The 20,936-nt window shown below is 34.5% G+C and overlaps 2 protein-coding genes across 2 annotated transcripts in view; both read left to right on the top strand.

The window, feature by feature from the left end:
• Positions 1–3,670: 3,670 nt before the first annotated feature.
• LOC108774431 (flocculation protein FLO11) lies at positions 3,671–11,649 on the top strand. The gene is made up of 8 exons (XM_018540537.1): positions 3,671–4,093; positions 5,689–6,178; positions 6,603–6,699; positions 7,453–8,177; positions 8,296–8,475; positions 8,932–9,194; positions 9,290–10,092; positions 10,543–11,649. The coding sequence occupies exons 1-8, from the start codon at positions 4,047–4,049 to the stop codon at positions 10,605–10,607; spliced, it is 2,670 nt and encodes an 889-aa protein (XP_018396039.1). The 5' UTR covers positions 3,671–4,046; the 3' UTR covers positions 10,608–11,649.
• Positions 11,650–18,205: 6,556 nt separating this feature from the next.
• Positions 18,206–20,936, top strand: part of LOC108774419 (sodium/potassium-transporting ATPase subunit beta-2) — a 10,449-nt gene continuing 7,718 nt past the window's right edge. The window contains exon 1 of the mRNA XM_018540515.1: positions 18,206–18,644. Coding sequence (XP_018396017.1) covers positions 18,519–18,644 — 126 coding nt within the window. The 5' untranslated portion in view covers positions 18,206–18,518. The remainder of the gene's footprint in view (positions 18,645–20,936) is intronic.

Below are 20,936 nucleotides of genomic sequence, written 5' to 3'. Positions count from 1 at the left end.
AAACACTAACCAAGGCTGCGTATAAAAAACTCTCATTGTCACAAAATAAAACTTAACATATTAGAAATAAGAGTAAATGTTAAACAATAATTTATTTGTTAATTTTATATAATCTCTAATGAGTGAACATCAGCGCGTTTTCCATCATACTTTATTCCGTCATAAATCATCTATTACCCTAAATGATCAAAATAAATTGATTCTTTTATTATAACAATAAGGGGAGGATTCCCTTTGCCTACAAATCGATTGCTTACAGCATATTGTTTTCCTACATCCCATTTGCCTACAGATCGATTGCCTACGAGTATTATTGCCTACAGCTTGATTGCCTACATTAATTTTGGTAATTATACAGAATATAGGTCTAACATTTAAGAAAATCTAAATCTTATCCTCACACTACAAATTTTAAATGGGTTTTTATTGTTTCTAAAAAGACTATTCTCACACTTCACTGTCTTCATGGGTTAAGAATATTCCAAGCGACACTGTCTATAGGCTGTAACTTCCAGGTAAGGACCCAAGCGTCTAAGATATGTGTTATTTTTTTTGTTCAGGACGCCTACGCCCCGATTCGATACATAATCGATTGTAGGCAATCGATTTGTAAGCAAACGGAGCCTCCTCGTAATATAGTCAATTATAACGATATAAAAAATTTGATACCTTATTACAAAATATTTAACATTTTAATTGTGTCAATATATGTGCCAGAATAATATATAAAATGTCTTATAAATCAATGGTATCTTTATATTATAGTTTATATTATAGTTTTATATGCAGAATAATTAGAGAAATCATATTAAAAAAAGAAAAAATCATATATATAATTCTATTTAAAAAAGTAAAAGTGACCTTTGTATCTTTTTGATATCTCTATCTGGAAAAAAATAATGTGACTGAAATATGTACATCTTCATTGAAATTGTTTCACTTTTTTTTGTATTTTTTATATTTTTCGAGATATTTGTTTAGGTAAATTAATTTTTACTGTGAGATTGTAAATATAGTATTCTTATTTTAAGAACATGAGCGAATTTTTTACGAAATGCATGTTTTACGAAACAAAATTACATTTGCGCATATAATGAGATTGAGCAATCAATGAATTAAAAATTGCTCGCAGATGGTAACTGTGTAAATCGCAAATTTATATCAATTGTCGATAATGTCATTTCTTCAATTATTTCCGGATATATTTATTCCACACAAAGTCATGAAAATTTTTCCAGGACAGGTCGTTTTTAATAAGATTCGTTGTTATATTTAAACCTTTATTATCTCAAGAATTACTATTTAAAATACAAATTTTCAAATAATTTTTTTACTTAATTAACTATTTTTACGTATAGCATGATTTAAGTGAATTTTGGGACATCCTGAATAAAATACATTTTTGTCATTTGTGAATGAAAAAGAAATTTGAAATTACTAGTTGAAATTACAACATTACGCGTTGGGTGCATTTCTCTTAGGCTGGGTCCACAACCTTGCTTTAAGAGGCCGTAAGCCGTAAGAAATTGACCAATCATAATTCAATGCGAGAAAAATAATATTCTGTGATTGGTCAATTTCTTACGGCTTTACGGCTTAGGGCCTCTTAAGGCGAGGTTGTGGACCCAGCCTTAAGCGGGTTAATTCCATTGGACTAATCGACCGATTACGTTAATCGGGGTTAGTTAAAGTGGTATTTATATAATAATAATCCCGGCGCAACAGAGCGGCGCAGCGGTGAAGCGGCGAGCGATAGCCAATGAGGGCCATGCTTTTACGCTGCGCCGCTCTGGTCTGTAGGCTCCTTGAGAGCGGTCTTTTTCTTGTAATGCTTCTCACTAGCGGCACCAACGTCCATTTTCGAGCTGCGGGAACTACGTATGTACCACGAGAGCGAGCGAGACTTCGCAATATGCAAGTTTGATTTGGATATAGCTTAAAGCGGGGAGCACAGACTTTTGCATAACGCATAAACATAAAGAATTTGATTGGTCCATTGACTCATGCATAAGAAAATGGACCAATGAAATTCCTTATGCACATGCTTTATGCGTTATGCAAAAGTCTGTGCTCCCCGCTTAAGGCCGCAGCACACACTTTTGCAAGACGTATAATGCATGACGCATGAAAGAATCAACAAATCATAATTCTTCTTTTCCTCTCACTTCACGGAAGAGAAGTATTTAGATTGGTTGATCGCTTATGCACTATGCGTCATGCAAAAGTGTGTGCTGCGACCTATAAGTCATAATTGATTGTAATTAGTCCATTTCTTATGGCATAAGGGTGCTATTACATGAAGCGAAAATTACACAGGAACGGAACAATGAGACCAATCACAATCGCAGAAAGGAAAGCAGAGTAATGATTGCAGAATTCTGATTGGTCTCACTGTTTCATTCCGTTGTAATTTTCGCTCCATGTGATAGTACCTTGAGGCTTAAAAATCTATTGTAGATCCGGGGTAACGCTGATTGGTTCAACGATTAAGATTTAAGACTTCCAACTAGAGGCTGTAGCTTAAAGGGAGAATGTTGAGCGGATAGTGCTCTTTATTCTGATATTGGTCATTTTCGGGCCACTTTCGCACATATTCATAGGTGTATATATGTGTGTCCTTTTCTCTCCAATGAGAAAAGAAAAAGAAGATAGATGAACCGTGCAGGATCAATCTTTATAGGTTATCAAAAAAGAACAGGCTTGAAATGTTTGGACTAGTTGGAGTGTAGATCCTAAGAGCCTTCACCATTTTCTTTTTATTATTTTTAAATTGTATCGGCCACGATCTGGCCATGAACGAGTTGAAAAGCGGATTGGATGAATTCCAGAGGCTACCGATTCTTTACAACTTCCATAATTATATACCCTCAGAATATGTTAATTAAGCGACTTATCTCGCGCTTGCTGTCAAAAAATTATCTAAAAAAAATGGCGGACTTGTAATGAATTCGCATCACTCTCTCTACTCTCCCTCGATTCTTTCTAGTTCCGCACTCACAAAGCGTTTATCAGCGTTGCGAGCGGAGAAATCGAACGCGCGCTAAAATGCGAAGCGCAACGAACATATACGACATACGACACCTCCTTTAACGCGAGTACACAACATATATTGTGAACGGATCTCTCGCGTCGACTGTCCGATACATTCGTAGCGGCATCTCGTGCGCGCGCGAGAAGGAGAGTGAGAGAAAGAGGGGCGAGAGTAAGACTGGTAAGAGTGAGTGAGAGAGGGGAGAAAGAGGGAAAGAGAGCGAGAATTCGCGAGTTCTCGCGTAACGAGAGAGTACGGGCGAACACGGCGGTGAATATATATCCCATATCGTACGACGTGTTGTTCGTTTCTCGCGGAAATATCCAAAGAGATTCAGGGGACATTCGGAGCGCGCGGCTCTTGACGCGCCTGCTTGCTCGCTCGCTCGAACGCCCGCGAGAGAGGCTCGTCGTCGTCGTCGTCGTCGTCGTCGTTCGTCGTCCTCGCGGCCCGCGCTACGCACGGCACGGATAGCGCGCGCGACTCTCTGCGATCGCGCTCGTCGACTACGACTTTTTGTCGTCGGCTCCGATTGGGAGACATATCGGTCCCGTCGTAATCCCGGTCGGTGGTGTCCAATATCTCTTTACGACTGGCCACGGCGAATGTGGAAGCTTAACGGTGTGTTACGGCTGTCGTGCCACCGCCGTCGCTGCCGCCACTGTGCATCTTGTGCGTCCGCGGTATATTCGTCGTCGCTTACAACCGGATCCCAACGGGGTTCCATTACACGGTTGTGAAACGGTTCTCGTTTGTAAGGATCTGATTGTCAACCCGATTGTGCGGTGCCCTCGAGAAGAAGAGCGAGAGGAGCGAAAGAGAAAGAGAGAGAGAGAGAGAGAGAAAGAGCGAGAGCGAACCACCAGAGGAGGGAGAAAGACGAATAGATAGAGGGACGAAAAACGAGAGGAAGAGAGAGAGAAAGAGAGAGAGAGAGAGAGAGGCCGCCCGCTGGTTGTCCGCTCCGTTGCTCCGCACTTTCCTCCTACCCAAGTAGTATCAATGTTGTCTGGCAATGGTGTGTAAGGAGAACGTGGTATCATGGTTTGGGAATCTGTCCAGGTAATGTGGGAAGCGTCGTGACTCTCGATCCCGACGCGCGCATCTTCCCGAGATATTTCAGGAGTAATTTTGCGTAACCGTTGAGATAGCGCGTCGTGTGTCGCTCTCGCGATGCGAAGCATGCACGGTATACCCCTCTCTCGAGGTCTACAACTCGACGTTTGTATCTCTCTCTCACCCTTATCCATTGGGCGATCAGCATCGCCTTTAAACTCTCGTTTCGTCAAAGTATCCACAATTTACTTCGGTTTTACAACACTTTGCGAGACACGCTCTTTGCGCATCCCTCGTGACGAATTTTCGGTCAACGTCCCCGTGAGATATCGTTGGGAAATTTTTACTACGTATATTTTATATATGTTTTACGTTACTTCCTCTATATAGCGCTTCTTGCACCAACATTGAATTAAACACGATTGTGTTCTTTGTCGTCTCGTAGTTCTGTGTTTCTTGTACGATGCGACTCTCTCGGTTATAAAAAGTTACTTATCGTATTATGTTTTCTCCATTATTTTAAGGTTTCTTCGCGTACTATCTTTGTGTTACTTATTTTGTAATCTTCAAATGTTTTATCGGTATAATAATAGCACTAGTATGTCAAATAAGAAGCAAAATAATTACGTATAATAGGCTACAGTTTTTAATGATTCTCAACATAAGTTGCCTTTAATACTTCAATATACCATTTATACATATATATAGAAAATTATTATACAAATGGTAAAAGATAAAGAGTGAAAAAGATTTAAAGATGTAATGAGACAGAATATACTTCTATTAGATATTATTGTGTTTATTTGCTAAATATATTGTATATTATGACTTATTTTTGATAAGAGTGCTAAGTTATCACATGAATTTTTTAACTCAAATGTTTTTTTAATTCAAAATACAATTTAATTGTATTAATTCATCATTTTCATCAAATTGCATGTGTTAAAAATTTAAAAAGTTACATATTCTAAATAATAGTAAGATTGAAAATAGGGACATTACATATTCTAATATTTATATAAGAATAATTAATCTGCATTTAATTTAGATAAATACAAAGTATTATCAAAAATAAATGCTTGCATGCAAAGTAGTCGCGCGTATCACGTGATAAAAATTCCTATTTAAATGATAATATCGAAACTATTAATACTAAATGATAGAAAATTGAGATATTATGAAAATGAGATATTATGCCATTAAAATTTTATTTTTAATACTTTATATACATATATATATATTTTGAGTATTATTCCTCAAAAAAAAAAAACAACAAAATAATTGAATTACCTATTAATACTTTATTTTTAACTGAAATATATTAATTATAATTGTAATGAATGTATAATATATATGTATATTATATATTATAATACAAAAAAGTGACCGATAACAACAACTTAAAATGATTCAATTATCTACTTTTCAAAGTTCGTGGTAGCAACGAGTTTATCGAAAGATAGACTTTAGTGAGAAAGCCTGTGTAAGACATACATACAATTAGGATTTTAATTTTTAGCGCGTAAAAATCACGATGTATTGATAATATGATGATGTCGATACAACTTTGTTTGATATTAATCTATATTTTGTTTGTTCAGTTATAAACGTATCGATGTAATGTGCACATTGCTGAACATGTGCGTGCCATTTGAGATACGATATCTCGGTACGTGCATCGAGGATATCGGTAAGCGGGACTACAATGACCTACGTGATGTGGAACACCATGCAAACAGCGCCTCGGAGTTAGCCGAGTTGACTTCCAGCGTGACAGATAAACGCACGCGAAGAAAACTGGCTCTCTACATGGCACTGTTGCACTCGTGCAATTATGCCTGTGCAGTGATCTTGTACAAAAATCTGTCGAATTTCGACCATCAGGAGATTACAAATCTGTTAAACGGGACCACCTTCAGTGTGGACGACCAACCCCTGGAAGAATTGCTTCTGCTGTATACGATGGCACTGAATCATCCGGCCTTCACGTATGAACAGAAAAGCGTATTCGGCAACATATTCATTAAGCTCCAGGAAGAAGAAGCTCGTCTGAACCTTTCAAAGATAAACTCTTCTTTCAAACCGACCCAAGTAATATACAATATTTTATTTTTTCAAAAACAGTAAAAAATCAATATTTTTATAAAAATTGACATTTATGTTTTATTTATTGAATTGTCTTGTATTTACTAAATTATTTTTTTCTTTTCAAAATTCTTAAAGAATAATTATTGAAATTTTTAAGAGTAATACGATATATTTACTTTGAATTATCGATTGTATTAGAAAAACAAATTTTTTTCATTGGATATAAAGATATATAAGTATGTTATATATATTACTTTAAATTAATTTATTAATTTATAATAAATTTAATAATTTTAGTAACATGCTTCTATAACATTGCAACTATGTATCAAATTGTATAGTAATGTAGTAATGCGTTTAGTTATTTTAAAAGCTGGAAATTGTTTGATTGTATTATATAATTTACATATAGTTTAAATTTATGCAGGGCTGTACACCGTGCATGAGTACAAATGAAAGATTAATGGAGCCTGAGATACCGGGTAGCTGTTTAATGCCACCACCGCCAATACAATCTTATCATGGTACGCTGTATTGCATTCTTCTTAAGTATCTATTAATATGGAAAAGTAAAACGTTTTTGACAAATTACAACTATGACATAATATGGCAAAACATATGCGTAGTAGTACCGTTTAGCAGGGTATCAACATTCCGCTTTTCCAGAAAATAAAAGTATCACTAGTTATTGTTTACTTTTGCATCTCTTGTTTTACTTACTGGAATCAGCTCAGTTGAATACAATACGCTTAATAGGATTAGAGAGTTATAACTATGTCAGCAATAACATGACAGTTTATACATTATAAAAACACTGCAAAACTATTCATATTCTATCCAAAAACTTTTTGTCTTATGTTGAATAAAAGCGTGTAAAATATTTTTTATTATTAGAAAATCTATTTGTATATGCATATTTTAAAATGATCGGATAATTTAAAATTTTTTCATAATTAGAAGTTATTTAGTGATTTTATATTCCCTGTATATTTCCTATGTTATAAAATTTCTGTGTATATGATTTATTATATAAAAATTTTGACATTTTATTTGTGAGATAAAATTATTTTATATACAAACGAAGAAGGTTTTATTCGATCTAAATGGATCTCTTAATGTCGTCTAATAATATTGTGTCTAATAATTTTTGAATTTTATAATATTCAGTTCAAAATAATTTTAAATATAATAATGTTAGCCGCGTTTTTACGTTTGATTTATATATTTATATGCATTTTTCAAATTTTAAATTTAATATATTGATGTATTGTGTTTAGGAGAAATGGGAATGAGGAATAATACTATAGTCACCGGAGTACCACCTGGTCTCACGATACCTCCACCAGGATTATGTTTGCCTGGTCCAGAGCAAATGCCTATGGGATCTGGCGGTACAACGCAGTACGTTCAACTCGGTTTTCCATCCATGAACCATATGCCCCCTTGGCCAAGTCAGGTTATGATGGCAAACCAGCTGATGTATCACAGCGATGTATTGGCTTATCCCCCTTCCCCCTTAGTCAGTCGCCAATCCTCGCCATCTCAGTCACGATCTCCTAGTCGCAGTAATTCGCCAATGGGCCGTAGTAGGACTAATGTTAACTCACGCGCCTCATCGCAATCTACTCAATCCACCTCGACCAGCCTCACATCGTCAAGCATCTCAAACAGCCAAACAAGCAGCTCCATTTCGAACACTACTAGTAACAGCAACAACTCTCTGCCGCCTCTACCAGCGTCCGGTGCAAGCAGAAGTCTTCCTAGTCAATCGCCGTTACTCCCATCATCGCGATCCGTTCCTTTATCTAATACGAGTTCGTCAGGTTTCTCTCGACATAGTATCGATAATACCCCATCGTCTACTTTGATCTCGGCAACTCAATCGAAACAACCACCACCGCCACGACTTAGGTCATCTAATTCTGGCGATTCCCTTCGAGAGACTTTGAGTAAAGAGATGCCGAATTTTAAGGGCAATCTGCAGAACTTCTCTCGCGATGAGGTAAGTAAAATTACGTTTTCATTACAGTGATAGTCAGAATGTCTGTGCAGATAATATAATTTGCATAGATGTGTGTGCAATTTGAAATTGAATTATTCGTATGATATGTAAATTACAGATCAGAAGAATGAGTGACGAAGACTTAAGGGACATTGGCTTGACACCGAATGCAGTGGGACAGTTGAGGAGTATAGTTAAAAGTCAAACCAGTAATGGCTTAAATCAGATTTCAACGGATAAGAAGCTGGATAGCGTAAGCAATACCTCACATTCGCTCACTGAATCGATGGAAAACGAGGTAAGGCTTATATATAATATCATACATTAAATAATAAAGGCTTTACAAATTTTTTCTTTAATTTGAGTCAATTTTTTAAAGCAAGAATCGAGTGACATATCTTGCGATCTTTTAAAATAAAAACTGACTATAAATAATGTTATATAAATTAAACTTTAATATATAAAAACTGCGTGTTTTTTTACTTGAAATTATGGTTTAATGTGTTGAATGAATAAAGTGTTAATGAGTATATTAGTAATGAATATCAGCTTTATAAACAAGAAAATATTTTGGCAATATATTTGACAATATTATATATTTGACAATATATAAGATAAACAAGCCTCGTATATTTTTATTAAAAATAGAGAATGAAGTTATAGACTTCCATTCAGAATTTGATAATAAATCTATAAATTGATGTTTTTTTATATTTAATGTTATTTCTTTTTATTATTTGTATTTGTTCTATAGGCATCTGGTATAGAAGTTTTAGGGGATTCAAATAATAGTACAAGCGGGAAATCGATGCTATTACAAGAACAGCATCCGGCGATGCATCATTATCATATGCACAATCATATGACTACTCCAAATTTGCGGCGCTATCCTGGCATGCCATCGATAGATCCGGCGCAAATACAAATGTATCCTGCACCACCAATGTATACAGCTCAAAATTCACCTTGTTATTGTCTCACTGTACCAGTAGCTGGAATGCAAAATCGATATTCAAGGTATACATGAATGAATTTTGTCAGTACTTTAGATAATATTTTAAAATGAAAGAATTATGTAACCAGTTATCATAATATGTATCGTACATTTTCAGGTGTAATGCTCAACACGTGTATTGCCTTGGACAACTGCAAGCATTGCGACTCGACTCCGAGAGCAGCCGGCACTGTTCCCAAAGCAGTAGTTCTGATAGTACCGGTAGTAGATCGCCCCCCGAGACGCCACCGGCTGCGCCGTGGGTCAGTAGTAGCAGTGGCGGTGACAACAATGTTGCACCGCCTGCCACTGACCACATGACTTCCGCGCCGGTGCATTCCACGGCGACGGCTCCGCCACATGTCGTGTCAGCACCCCAGCAGTCGTCAATGCAATCGTCGGTGCCACCGGAGAGCAGGCAACTTACCAGAAAGAATTCACAGACGCGCACGATGCGGCAAAAAAACCAGGGAATACTGAACGGAGCCGGGAATGGAAACGGTGGACCGCCGAGTCTGTCACACTGCGTCTCCTTCCCGGCGCCGCCGGCACATTCACAGCTCACGTATCTGCCGCACGGCCACTTCCCAACTACGTTACGACCCAGTAGCGGTATCTACTCTAACTTCTTGCACGGGCCATCCGCACGACCATCTTATCAACCAGCGTATCAGCCGAACGGCGAGATTATGTATCCATTCACGGGTCATCCCGCGTCTGGTAGCACTCCACCGCCGCCACCGCCACCGAACGTAGCTGCCGCGGCACCAGTACAAGCGTCGTACATGCCACCTACGCCGGTGGTAACGTATGCAGCGGCGGTAATACCACAGACAAAGATCTCGTGTTATAACTGCGGCAGTAATAGTCACCTCGCGGTAGATTGCAAGGATCAGACGATGGAAGACATTACGAAGAAAGGTACGCCCTCTTAATACAATTGAACGTTGCGTTATATGAAGAAAGGACGGCTTTTAATTCATTTAATACATAACCAAAACAAAACTGCTTTTCAAATGAATGTAATCTAATCTTGATGAAACTTATTTAAATGGAGATATTTAGATAATCAAAAAATAAAAAATTGAAAAAGAGGATAACGTTACATAAAATTTAAAATTCACATCTTAAAAAAAAAATATGATCGATTTGGAACATTTTATGCAAGTTAGGATAAATTTAATACGCCTATAGATCTACATGTCTTAGTATGTTCATATTTTTTTTTTTTTTTTGTAGCATAATGTTTCATAACTGCCGCATATATACAAACGTGTAACCAGCATTTGAATACTGAGTGGTTTCATCTGTAATCACACATACTACTCACGTATTGTCGTCACAAAGAACACGAAATCCTTTTACTTTCAGCCCAATACCGACTGGATTACACGATAATGAAGCAGCCTGGGGAGTGTCCGAATTCCGATAAGTGATCCCCTGCCATGGACCACTCTGCTACCACTCGTCACAATTATCACCGCCACTATAACCGCAATTATTGCCATCATCGCCATCACCAATATCACCATCGCTATCATCTTCATCATCACTGTTATTATCACTATCGCCAACACCATCACCAGCACATCTGTCATTGTAACCACCAGTATGCCAATGCGAATCGATTTAAGGACAAGATTACGAGATGACAACCGATATTGTTCCTCCTTTCACTTTTCGGTAATTTTTCTAAATACCTTATTCTATAATCGGAATGATGATGATGATAATGATATTATGCGATGCTGACGATAACGGTGACGATAACGTCGACACCAAGTACGACAATGACAGCGATGAAATTTTTCTAACTGAAGACATTTCGCGGTTTATGGTACGGAGTACACCTTTTGCAAGTTCTTACGTATGATAGTGATTGAAAAGTGATCTAACTAAATGTAAAATATAATATAGTAGTATTGTACAAAGAAAGAGCAAAAGCGAAGCGAGAAACAATTGAAAGACCGCGTTATACGGAACACAATTTTTTTGTGTGTGTTTCTTTTACTTAGGACACGTTTTGAGAGATTTTTGAGTTTAAAATAGTGACTCCTGTCCTTCCAGCGACACTTATTGGCTACTTTTCGCTGCAACTCCCATCTTGACAGTGTTCCTATTTTTCTCCTATACCCTAAATTCTCTTAACGAGTAGCTATAAGAGAAACGCAAATGAAAAGGATAAAGGATATAAATTGTGCCCCCCCAAACAGGAAAGGAAGCGAAAATTATACGAGATTCGAATATATTTAGCAAGCGATACTTTAACTTCTAATCTACCATGTCTATACGCTATTACTATACTATTAAACTATAATTATTACTTCTACTACCGCCGTTGCGCCACGACGTGTTTTTATGTATATATATTTTTCTCGAATCTTACGTGCGCAATGAACCGATAATGACATGTGACAAAGAAAAAAGCGTGTAATATATATACGAAATATGATATACAGTACGCATGTGTGTGCGTGTGCGTGCGTGCGTGCGTGCGTGCGTGCGTGCGTGCGTGCGTGTGCGTGTGTGCGTGCGTGCGTGCGTGTGTGTGTGTGTGTGTGTATGGTGTGCATGTGTCACGTATGTGTGTACGCGCAAAAAAAGATAGAATGTAACCCATACGGCACAGTTGCTTGCAGCAACATTGCTGCAATATTCCTGAAACATTTAACATTGTAGTCATATTGCAGCAATGTTGCTGCAAGCAACTGTGCTGTACGGGAAGAGGCAGAAACAAAAACCGACAGAAAAAAAGAAGAAAAAAAGGGAGGAAAATGGGAAAAAATAGTGAAGGAACAACATACCAAAAGTGTTCGATCATCTAGCTGCCGTTGCGCTCCTTTGTGTGTTTGTTTCGCTTACATATGTGTGCGTGTTTACATATCTGAGTATGCACGCGCGCATATGTGCGTGCGTGTGTGTGTGTGTGTGTGTGTGTGTGTGTGTGTGTGTGTGTGTGTGTGTGTGTGTGTGTGCGCGCGTGCGTGCGTGTGTGCGTGTGTGTGCGTGTGTGTTTATGGTAAAATCATGAAATATATGTTATATGCATCCTATATATAATATATATTTCGTAATTATACATATGTTTTTGCTGCTCACAACTTGTTTCTTATCTTATACTTGTAGTTAGACGGCGATCCTCATATTATTTATACACGAGTAGTCATGCGATTGCACGTGCATTTGAAACGATTTTATACGACTTTTATCGATTGCCCATGTATTTGAGCGTAATCAACGTTAAGCTTTTTTACGCGTTTGGTTGCAGCAATTAATGTGTAAGGCGTGGTTAACTAAATCCTCTGTATTTGTCTGCATTGTGGAACTATTATTTAAAGTAGAAGAATCGCGTTGTTTCTAAAAATTATAATTTTTTAAGAAGCGTATATTCATTGACGTAATAGAATATTTTCAGAATATTTTTAAATTGACTCAGTAAAATATATAAGTATGATGTATTTTACTTAAAGTTTTGTCAATTTTTCCATCTTTTTGTTTAGGATATCGCCCACGTCATTAATTTAATTTTAAGCTATCCAACATAACACATGTTTACATATTTTACGATAAACGTTTTTTAATACATTTTTTTAAATTTATATAGTTAATTTATTGCAAATGTAAGTCTTATTTAATATGTTGAAAAACAAAATGGATTAGTTAACCAAAGCTGCAACACTATTGATGCAATGGACTCTTAGGGAGCAACGCAGGGTAAAGCTGAATATAAGTCGAGTGGCAGCCCGCTAGCAGAATTGCTAGTGCATTTAAAACAATCATTCGGATTTTCATCAGCGAATGCGAAACAGCTCGAACCCTTTGTACATGGACGAACTTTTATGGTTGAATCTTAAAGACGAAGACTTTCCTCTTCACAGAATCATATATTTTCTTGTACGAACGGTCGCAATACGCAAAAGTGATTTTTGATTAAAAAAAGAAATGAAAGGCGATAGATATAGCAATGAACAAAATAGTTGGAAAATATATTAACTAGATAAAGAGAATCCGAAAAAAGATGGAGGAAATTGTGCTATTTGTAAGAAAGTTATGGAAACGACTAAAATGCTATTATATAGCGTTGATAAGCCAAATCGGACATTTCCGAAATATGTAAAATGCCCTCAGACTTTATTTAATTTTTTCAGTTGTCAAACTTGTTATTATGGTAAAATGTTATTAAATGAAATTAAATTATACCAATTATCAATAGAAGGTATCAAGTTAAATAAATTTCATTTAATAAAACAATGCATTTGTTCAATGAATAGAAGTTGCCAACAAAAATTGCCTCTCCTAATTGTGCAAACAATATAGTAGAAATAATATTGCGTTTTTCACTTGCATCACTGTAATTTCCGTGTAATAGACAAATCGAGAAACAATTAAAAAAACAAATTTAATATTAAATGTCCGGTGAGGCTTTACGACTTGAAAGTAAGCTGCATATTTTTTTAGATTAATTTATTTGTGACACATTATTCTTCTCATTATATTATAATTGAAATTTATCAAACATATTCCGCGTAAATTTGCTACAATAATGACATAACTCAATAATTTTTTAATTGCTTGTAAAAAAGAACAGAAATATAGAAAAAAGAAAAAATATTTCAAAAGAATATAATTTTATTCTCTTTTATAATCAATTATTATTCTAAAATATATATAATATTTAAAAATTGATATTAAAAAATTTTAATGATTTGAAATATTCAGACATATACATTTTCTGAAAAACTTGTTTTTTTAATTAGTTCATTTTAGGAAATGAGTGATATTAGGAATATAATTAAGAAAAATGGCAATGTTTGAAAATCAAAGCATTATATAGAAAAAAATTTTGACCAATTTGGCCTGTAAAGAATGTAAAAGAAAAAAACAGAATTTTAAAACACACAAATTTTTTTTAATAAGGCTTATTGTCAAGAAATCTAATATTAAACGATAAAAAATGAATAATATATATTTTACACGAAGTATTTGTTAAAACCAAATTAATTCTTTGTTAACATTCTTTATTCATTGTAAATCTGAAAGATATTAGATAATTCTATCAGTGATCTGTTATACACTTTACACTATTCATTTCCCATAGTTCATGGATGCATTTTTTTCGTATTCGAATAAATTTTTATGAAAAAAGATCAATAGCTGAAATACTGTTCCTGGAAAAATATTAGTCCTAGATTGTTTGTAAAACTAGCCCCAAATATTAAAAGGGTTGATTGGGCATTAGATGTTGCAGTTCCTGTTACTGTTAAAAATTACAAGAATGTTAGAAGGATGGCTGTCGTGTATATACAATTGCTAGAAAAGTTGATGAGAAGGATTTGTGAATCTTCGCGATTTCTTATTCTTTTCCAGAAAATTACAAATTCAAAACAAAACCAATAACATATTTCAACATTGATTTAAATAATTTTCGTTGTGATTTCGTTTTTGATATTCTTTTAAGGTCATATTTTGATTTTTCGAGTCGTTTCGGCATTGAAATTTTTCTACGAGCTATGAAATCTAAGAGCACAATGACTGGAAAATGATAGAAAAGAGTACAAGACTCTATCAAATAATATCAAGGTTACTAGTTAAAAATTTGATAGAGGTTAAAATAATCGCTTTGACTTCTCGAGTGTTAAGACAAGTTGATTACGTCCGTTGTTAAATATATATCAACAAAATGTGTCGAACGAAATTTGTATAGCGACTGTGAATAATACATATTACTGTTCATAAGTTGTGAATATGGATGAATTAAAAAAACTTTATAGAAAAGATCAATCAAAAAGAAAATTCACGAGATACTGTAGATTAGATTACGCATTTGTCACAAAACTGTAAAGGGAGTACAAGATGTATAGTAAAAATAATAAAATTATAAATAAAAGAAAAAGATCTAGAATTTTAAGAGCGTACTCTTCTAAAGAAATAAGAAAGCCTTACTTTTAAGTGCGTACAGCTTATTATTAGCATGTATTTAATCTTCGCGAATAAATACTTAAATGTAATTATATTCCTGTAAACGTAATTATATTATTGGAAATACTTAAATGTACTTTATATATCGACTAATATTTTTTTCTTAGTAAATTCCTTTTTTTATAATTTTTCTTATATACTCTATAGAACTGATTATGTTAATACTTAAAAATTTTTTATACAAATAATTTACAACAATTTAAAATTTTAATTATACAAAAAGTGAAGTTTTATACGTGAGTCAATCTCAAAAAGTCTATAAGCAAGACCAGAAAATTTAACCCAAAATCAATCACATTTAATAATAAAAGTAAGTACCTAATACTGTGTTTATAACACAAATAAATATGACAATTTCGATCACATAACAAATATTTATTATCAATTGATTATTAATATAACTTTACGTAAAAACTGACATTTTAGTTTTAAAGCTCGTTGTAAAATTAAATGTAATTCAAAAATTAATATCAAATTAAAGATATGCCCGATGAAATTATCATATTTATTTATCAGCATTTATACGTTATTTATATTTTCTTTAGATTGATCTTCATCCATTGGAAATGACGCAATATTTTTCGTACTATTAATATCTCTATGTATATGTATAACGAGAAATATCATTAGATTCTCGCTGGCCTGTTGATAAAATGCCTAGTCAGAAAGTAGAAAGGTCTAGATTTGCGCTTTGATTTTAAAATGCGGAGATATGAGATGTTTAGCAGCATATTTAATAATATTAGGTTGATATTAATATTGATTTAATCATATCAGTTGACATTTCAACTTTAGGAAATAATTACGTAAGAACAAGTATAATAAATAATAGTTTTTGTGTTTGATATGGCGGTAACATTTGTAACTCACAAATTATTATTAGTTAAGTGATCAAATTTATATATATATAAATATATGCATATACATATATATATATATGTATATGTATATATGTATATCATTTTGTGTTCGATAAATTTAATAGTTAATATCTTATTACTCTATACACATAATAATGTGAATATATACAGTTTCATTAATTTCAGAACGCTGTAACATAAAACGTGACTTATAAGCAATTAGATGTTTTTACAATTACCATATATAAATATTGTGAATAAATCTTTTAAAAGGTTTGTGTATTTAATTTTATGTAAAAAGGCAAAACAATTATCGTGATATTTGATTCTCTTATTATAATCTATCTATAATTATATTGCGGATATAAAGACAAATAACCATATAGCACACTTTATCCCAGAGATATGTTCCTGTGAACATTTTCTTAGTACTTGGGATATTTTCAGGATATTCGTCAAATGTCCCTTGGACTTTTTGTGCTATTTGGGAAATTATTTTATTCTCTATAGCTTTTCTAAGCTATACGAAATAAAATAATTTATTTTGTATAATTTTTCTAAGAAAATCTTAAAATTAAAAAAGTTTTTAGTATAGATTTTTTTTTACAGAATGAAAAGAAGCGAGTGCAAAAGAAGGCGATATTACGATGTTAATCTTAATTACGTTTGTGCCAAACGTGATTTTGTGATCATATTGCATTATAACCGAAATATTGTGAGTCTTAAAAATCTCAGACATTTATATCTTTTTAAGATACTTATATTACAAATTAAATACATCAGATTATCTTAATTTAAATAAAACTTATTTTCAGATAATTATCAAGAGTTTCTCTATCAAACAGATTACAGGTGCATAAGAATCAAACTTTTAATTAAATTAGAAGATGCGTTGAATATTTTGACGACATAATTTTTTTTAATTCAATGAGCATAATATAACTTTTACACATATGTATTGCGCGTGTGAGTCTGTTGATGACTTGCAAAACTTGCTTTTAATATCTAAATTTGGCTGAATCTAAATTATTATTGCCAAGCAACAATACATAATTTCAGCAATAATTACTAATTTCTTTTCCAATTTAAAAAGCTCTCTTTACATTGTTGTATTTTTGAAGAAACACAAGCAGTATTGTATAAAAAATTTATTAGATTCAACAATTTTATTATAGAACATTCGTGAAAAATGTTGTAAATCGATAATCTATTTTCTAATTGACCTAATTGTGATACATTAATTAACAGTTACATGATAATAATTGTTATAATTAACAGCTACGTTATTATTAATTCATAGCTTTGAAATAGAAAAATAAATATAATAGAATATTTTAAAAGTCACATATTTATTATAATTAAGACATTATTATAATCAAAATTATTTTGTAATACTTGTCCTGATTTCGAGAGATTAACGAGAGATGATTATAAGATTAAATATATATTTAACTTAAGTTTAGTTGACAATAATATCGCGATGGATGCATAAAAAATTGCTTATAAAGTACTGCGTCGTCGTATGTCGTCGAAATTACTGTGCGTATCACTGGAGAATAATTGCAACAGTGTTTCGGTAATGAGTGCAATTTGAAGACCGCGGAAAATACCAAACCGATATTCCCACTCGAGCTTTCGCAGTCGCGCGGCAGTCGAATACTCCACGTGACCCACTATCTGCTTTCCTCCCCTTTCACCCCTCTCGCTTACGCGTTCTCGATATCACCCCTCCTTGCCATCCCAAACCTCATCCTCCCTCCATCTTTTTGCGGGAGACTTAATACGCATACGCGAGCCGGCTGCGCATCGCGTCGCATATAAGTTCTGATCTGAACGATCGCGTTTTCGCGGGACGGGGGTCGATCGAAAGCACCTAAAACGAAACGGCCCGAAATCAGCGGGCAGGGAGGGGTGGGGGGAGTAGGTCGCAACGAGATCGTCGTACATCGCTCGCCATTGTCGGCTCTTGTCGGTGGGGGAGCCACCTGGTCCTCGGATTTTACGAAGGGGAGATGGGTAACGAGGGGTGATCGCGTGTCGCGGGAGGGGTGCTAAGGAAATCACGTATTGACGCGTCTCTGCGTGGTCACGCCGGCGCGTTGCTGCCGTAAAGGGTGCGCCGTGGAGGGGTGAGAGGTGCGAGGTGGCAGAGGGTGGTGGAAGGATAGATACCGAAGACCCTCTCTCGCGGGGGTCGGGCCAGCCTCGATCGCTCAATATTCAACCCTCCGCCGGACGAGAGCGCCCGACAGCAGCGGCTCCTCCAGACGGGGGTACGAATCGACCGTTCCTTCTTTTGCGCCCTCGCCCGCGGAGCTGTTCGATCGCGCGGCCAACGTTCCGCCAGAGGAAGGAAGTCCTCGAGCCCTCGAGAGGGATCAGCCAGCACGCGGGTGGCAGAGCGCGTTCTTCTCTCACACCTTCTTCTGTCGCCCGAACTTCCACCCTTTCTTCTCTCGCCCTCGATTTTTTTTCACCCCGTCGTCGGGAGTCGCTGTAAAGAGCGGGATGGAGGGCAAGAAAGTCGAGCAGTTTTATTCACCGCCGCCGAAGCTTGGAAAATGGGAAAGCTTCCGAGTCTTCCTCTGGAACTCCGAAACGGGACAGTTCCTGGGACGCACTGGCGCTAGTTGGGGGGAGTTTTTTTTTTTTTTTTTAACGCCAATATATTCTCTACAGAGATTCTAATATCAGCTTCTCCCGTTGAGTCCTTGCGTTTTTGACCCGCCCCTCTGTGCGCAAGATTATTTTCCGGGAGATAAATGGCTGACTCCACAGTTATCAAGTTTTGATTAACAAAGAGACTCGAGATATCCTAATATTATCTTAAAGTCACGTAGTACAGACTCTGGTAAAAAATTGGATACTAAAAATGTAGGTATAGGTAGAGTAGTATGCTATTTGTGTGTGTGGAAATTATATTAGGTCGTGGAGGATTAATCCTTTGCATTTCGTTACGTCACTGCAATGTCTGTAATGATCAGAACGTAAAGAATATCTTCATATAAACGTGAAAAAAAAAGTAATCTAAGGCCCAGTTCCACACAACTCACGGTTTACTCTTAACTAAAGTTCATCACTTCTTTCCACTTCTAGAATTGAAAAGAAATGAGGAATATGTTGAATTGAGGACTGGGCTTGAGTAGCGGTTCTCGACCAATCCGTGTGTGAGTGTAGATTAGATAGTATACTATACCTATGTAGAAAAATGTTATCATTCAAACTGTTTCTATATTTATATTATATGTATATCATCCTATATTTCATTTGTATCATTTTACATGACAAATGACAAGTCAAGCGAGAAAATCACAGCAATTAGTAATGTTAATATTATGACCCAATTATGAAATGTGTACACAAAGGAAATTAGAAAAATTATTATAACACGCTTTTCGTGCATTACATTTCTGGAACTTTTTCTGGAAGTGTTGAACATTTTACAATACATTTGAAATAATTTATTCACACGCAGTGTTAAAATCTTTCTAATTATGATAATCAAAATTAATACTGTTATGGAATTTTTCATTTTCTTCGATCCGATCCGAATTACTTTCATTACATTTGACATATACTAAGATTTCTTCATTGTTACTACATCTCAATAAAATTATTACAATTATTATTATTATCAATGATCAAGCGTGCAAAGTTGGAGGGAGATCAGTTCTAAATATTATAACACACACGTTTAAAAGACGTTTTAAAGATGTTTTTTTAAAGATACCTTGTTAAGATGTTCAAAAATTGTTTTTTATAAGACATTTTTAGAGTATATACAGTTATTTACTATTGTAATATTTATTAGTTAAAATATATGACATAATCGGTATAAATGTAAAACACACACAAGGCCGTGTTCCAAAATTCACTCGCAGAGCTAAAAATCTATAGTTTACATATTACATATACTATAGATTTTCAAGCACTGGCAGATAAATTTTGGAATGCAGCCATAGTCTATTAGAATGTTTACTCTCAGGTACTTTGGTAATCTGGTACTCTGATATTTTATTATTCAGCATTATGGTGATACAATCAACGTGAAACTTTTAAAAAATGTGTGCCAGAATGAGAAGGATATGAGACAAGAACTGAAATTACACGCTAAATCAGTGCATCAACGATTTATACAATTTTGCAAAAAGAAAAAAAAGATAGAATCTGATCTCTATTGTAATGAATGTTATCAAAGTTATGTAAGTAAGTTATATAAAATCAAGAGTTAAACAATTGTTTGATACATATCCAAAGTTAGAGAAATATGTGTTTGTTAGAGTTAACACTTAACTGAATCGATAGCATTGAATATATTTCTAATGTATTATCTTCTTATTCTTTTATATTTCATCTTTATATAAAAAATTAATGAAACAATATTTGTTAACTAATATTAGATTTAAAAGATATGAAAATTTCAAAAGATACAGGTAGTTGAAGGTTATATATGACGAAGTTTCATTACGTAATAATACATAGAGGATAGTAGTTGTGTATGTCTCTATGACATTTCTTAGATCGGACAATTCTATCGTGATTTTTCTTTACTAGTATAGCAATTTATTTTTATATGCATAAACAATAATATATAAAGCAACTAAACATTTTTAATTTATATGCTAAGTAATTGCCGATTATTTATTGCAATTTAAATTGTGATTTTTACTTGGTCTAAATTATTCATTGGTATCCATATTAGTGTCAATTTCTATTTATCTTTAGACATTAAATCGGCTTTATAATAATGTTAAAATATTTGATAAAAGTTACGACTAGATAATTAAATACATTTAGTGACACTTAATAAATTACATTAAATAAATTTTATTTATTAAATTAAGTAAATGCAATAAGTTTAAAAAATATTTTATTTGGGCATATTCAAGCAACATTGACGTTTGAGAGAGAGAGAGGGGGGGGGGG

The sequence above is a fragment of the Cyphomyrmex costatus genome, unplaced genomic scaffold (genome assembly GCF_001594065.2).
Source record: "Cyphomyrmex costatus isolate MS0001 unplaced genomic scaffold, Ccosl1.0 scaffold254, whole genome shotgun sequence".
NCBI lineage: Eukaryota > Metazoa > Arthropoda > Insecta > Hymenoptera > Formicidae > Cyphomyrmex > Cyphomyrmex costatus.
This window is presented reverse-complemented; position numbering and strand designations above follow the sequence as displayed.

What these genes read in the sequence shown, in the direction of transcription:
- LOC108774431 (XM_018540537.1), top strand. Translation starts at nt 4,047, where the DNA reads ATGGTGTGTAAGGAGAACGTGGTATCATGGTTTGGGAATCTGTCCAG. An exon ending in CTTCTTTCAAACCGACCCAA is followed by an intron (nt 6,179 to 6,602) that starts GTAATATACAAT and finishes AAATTTATGCAG; the next exon opens with GGCTGTACACCGTGCATGAG. An exon ending in ATGCAAAATCGATATTCAAG is followed by an intron (nt 9,195 to 9,289) that starts GTATACATGAAT and finishes GTACATTTTCAG; the next exon opens with GTGTAATGCTCAACACGTGT.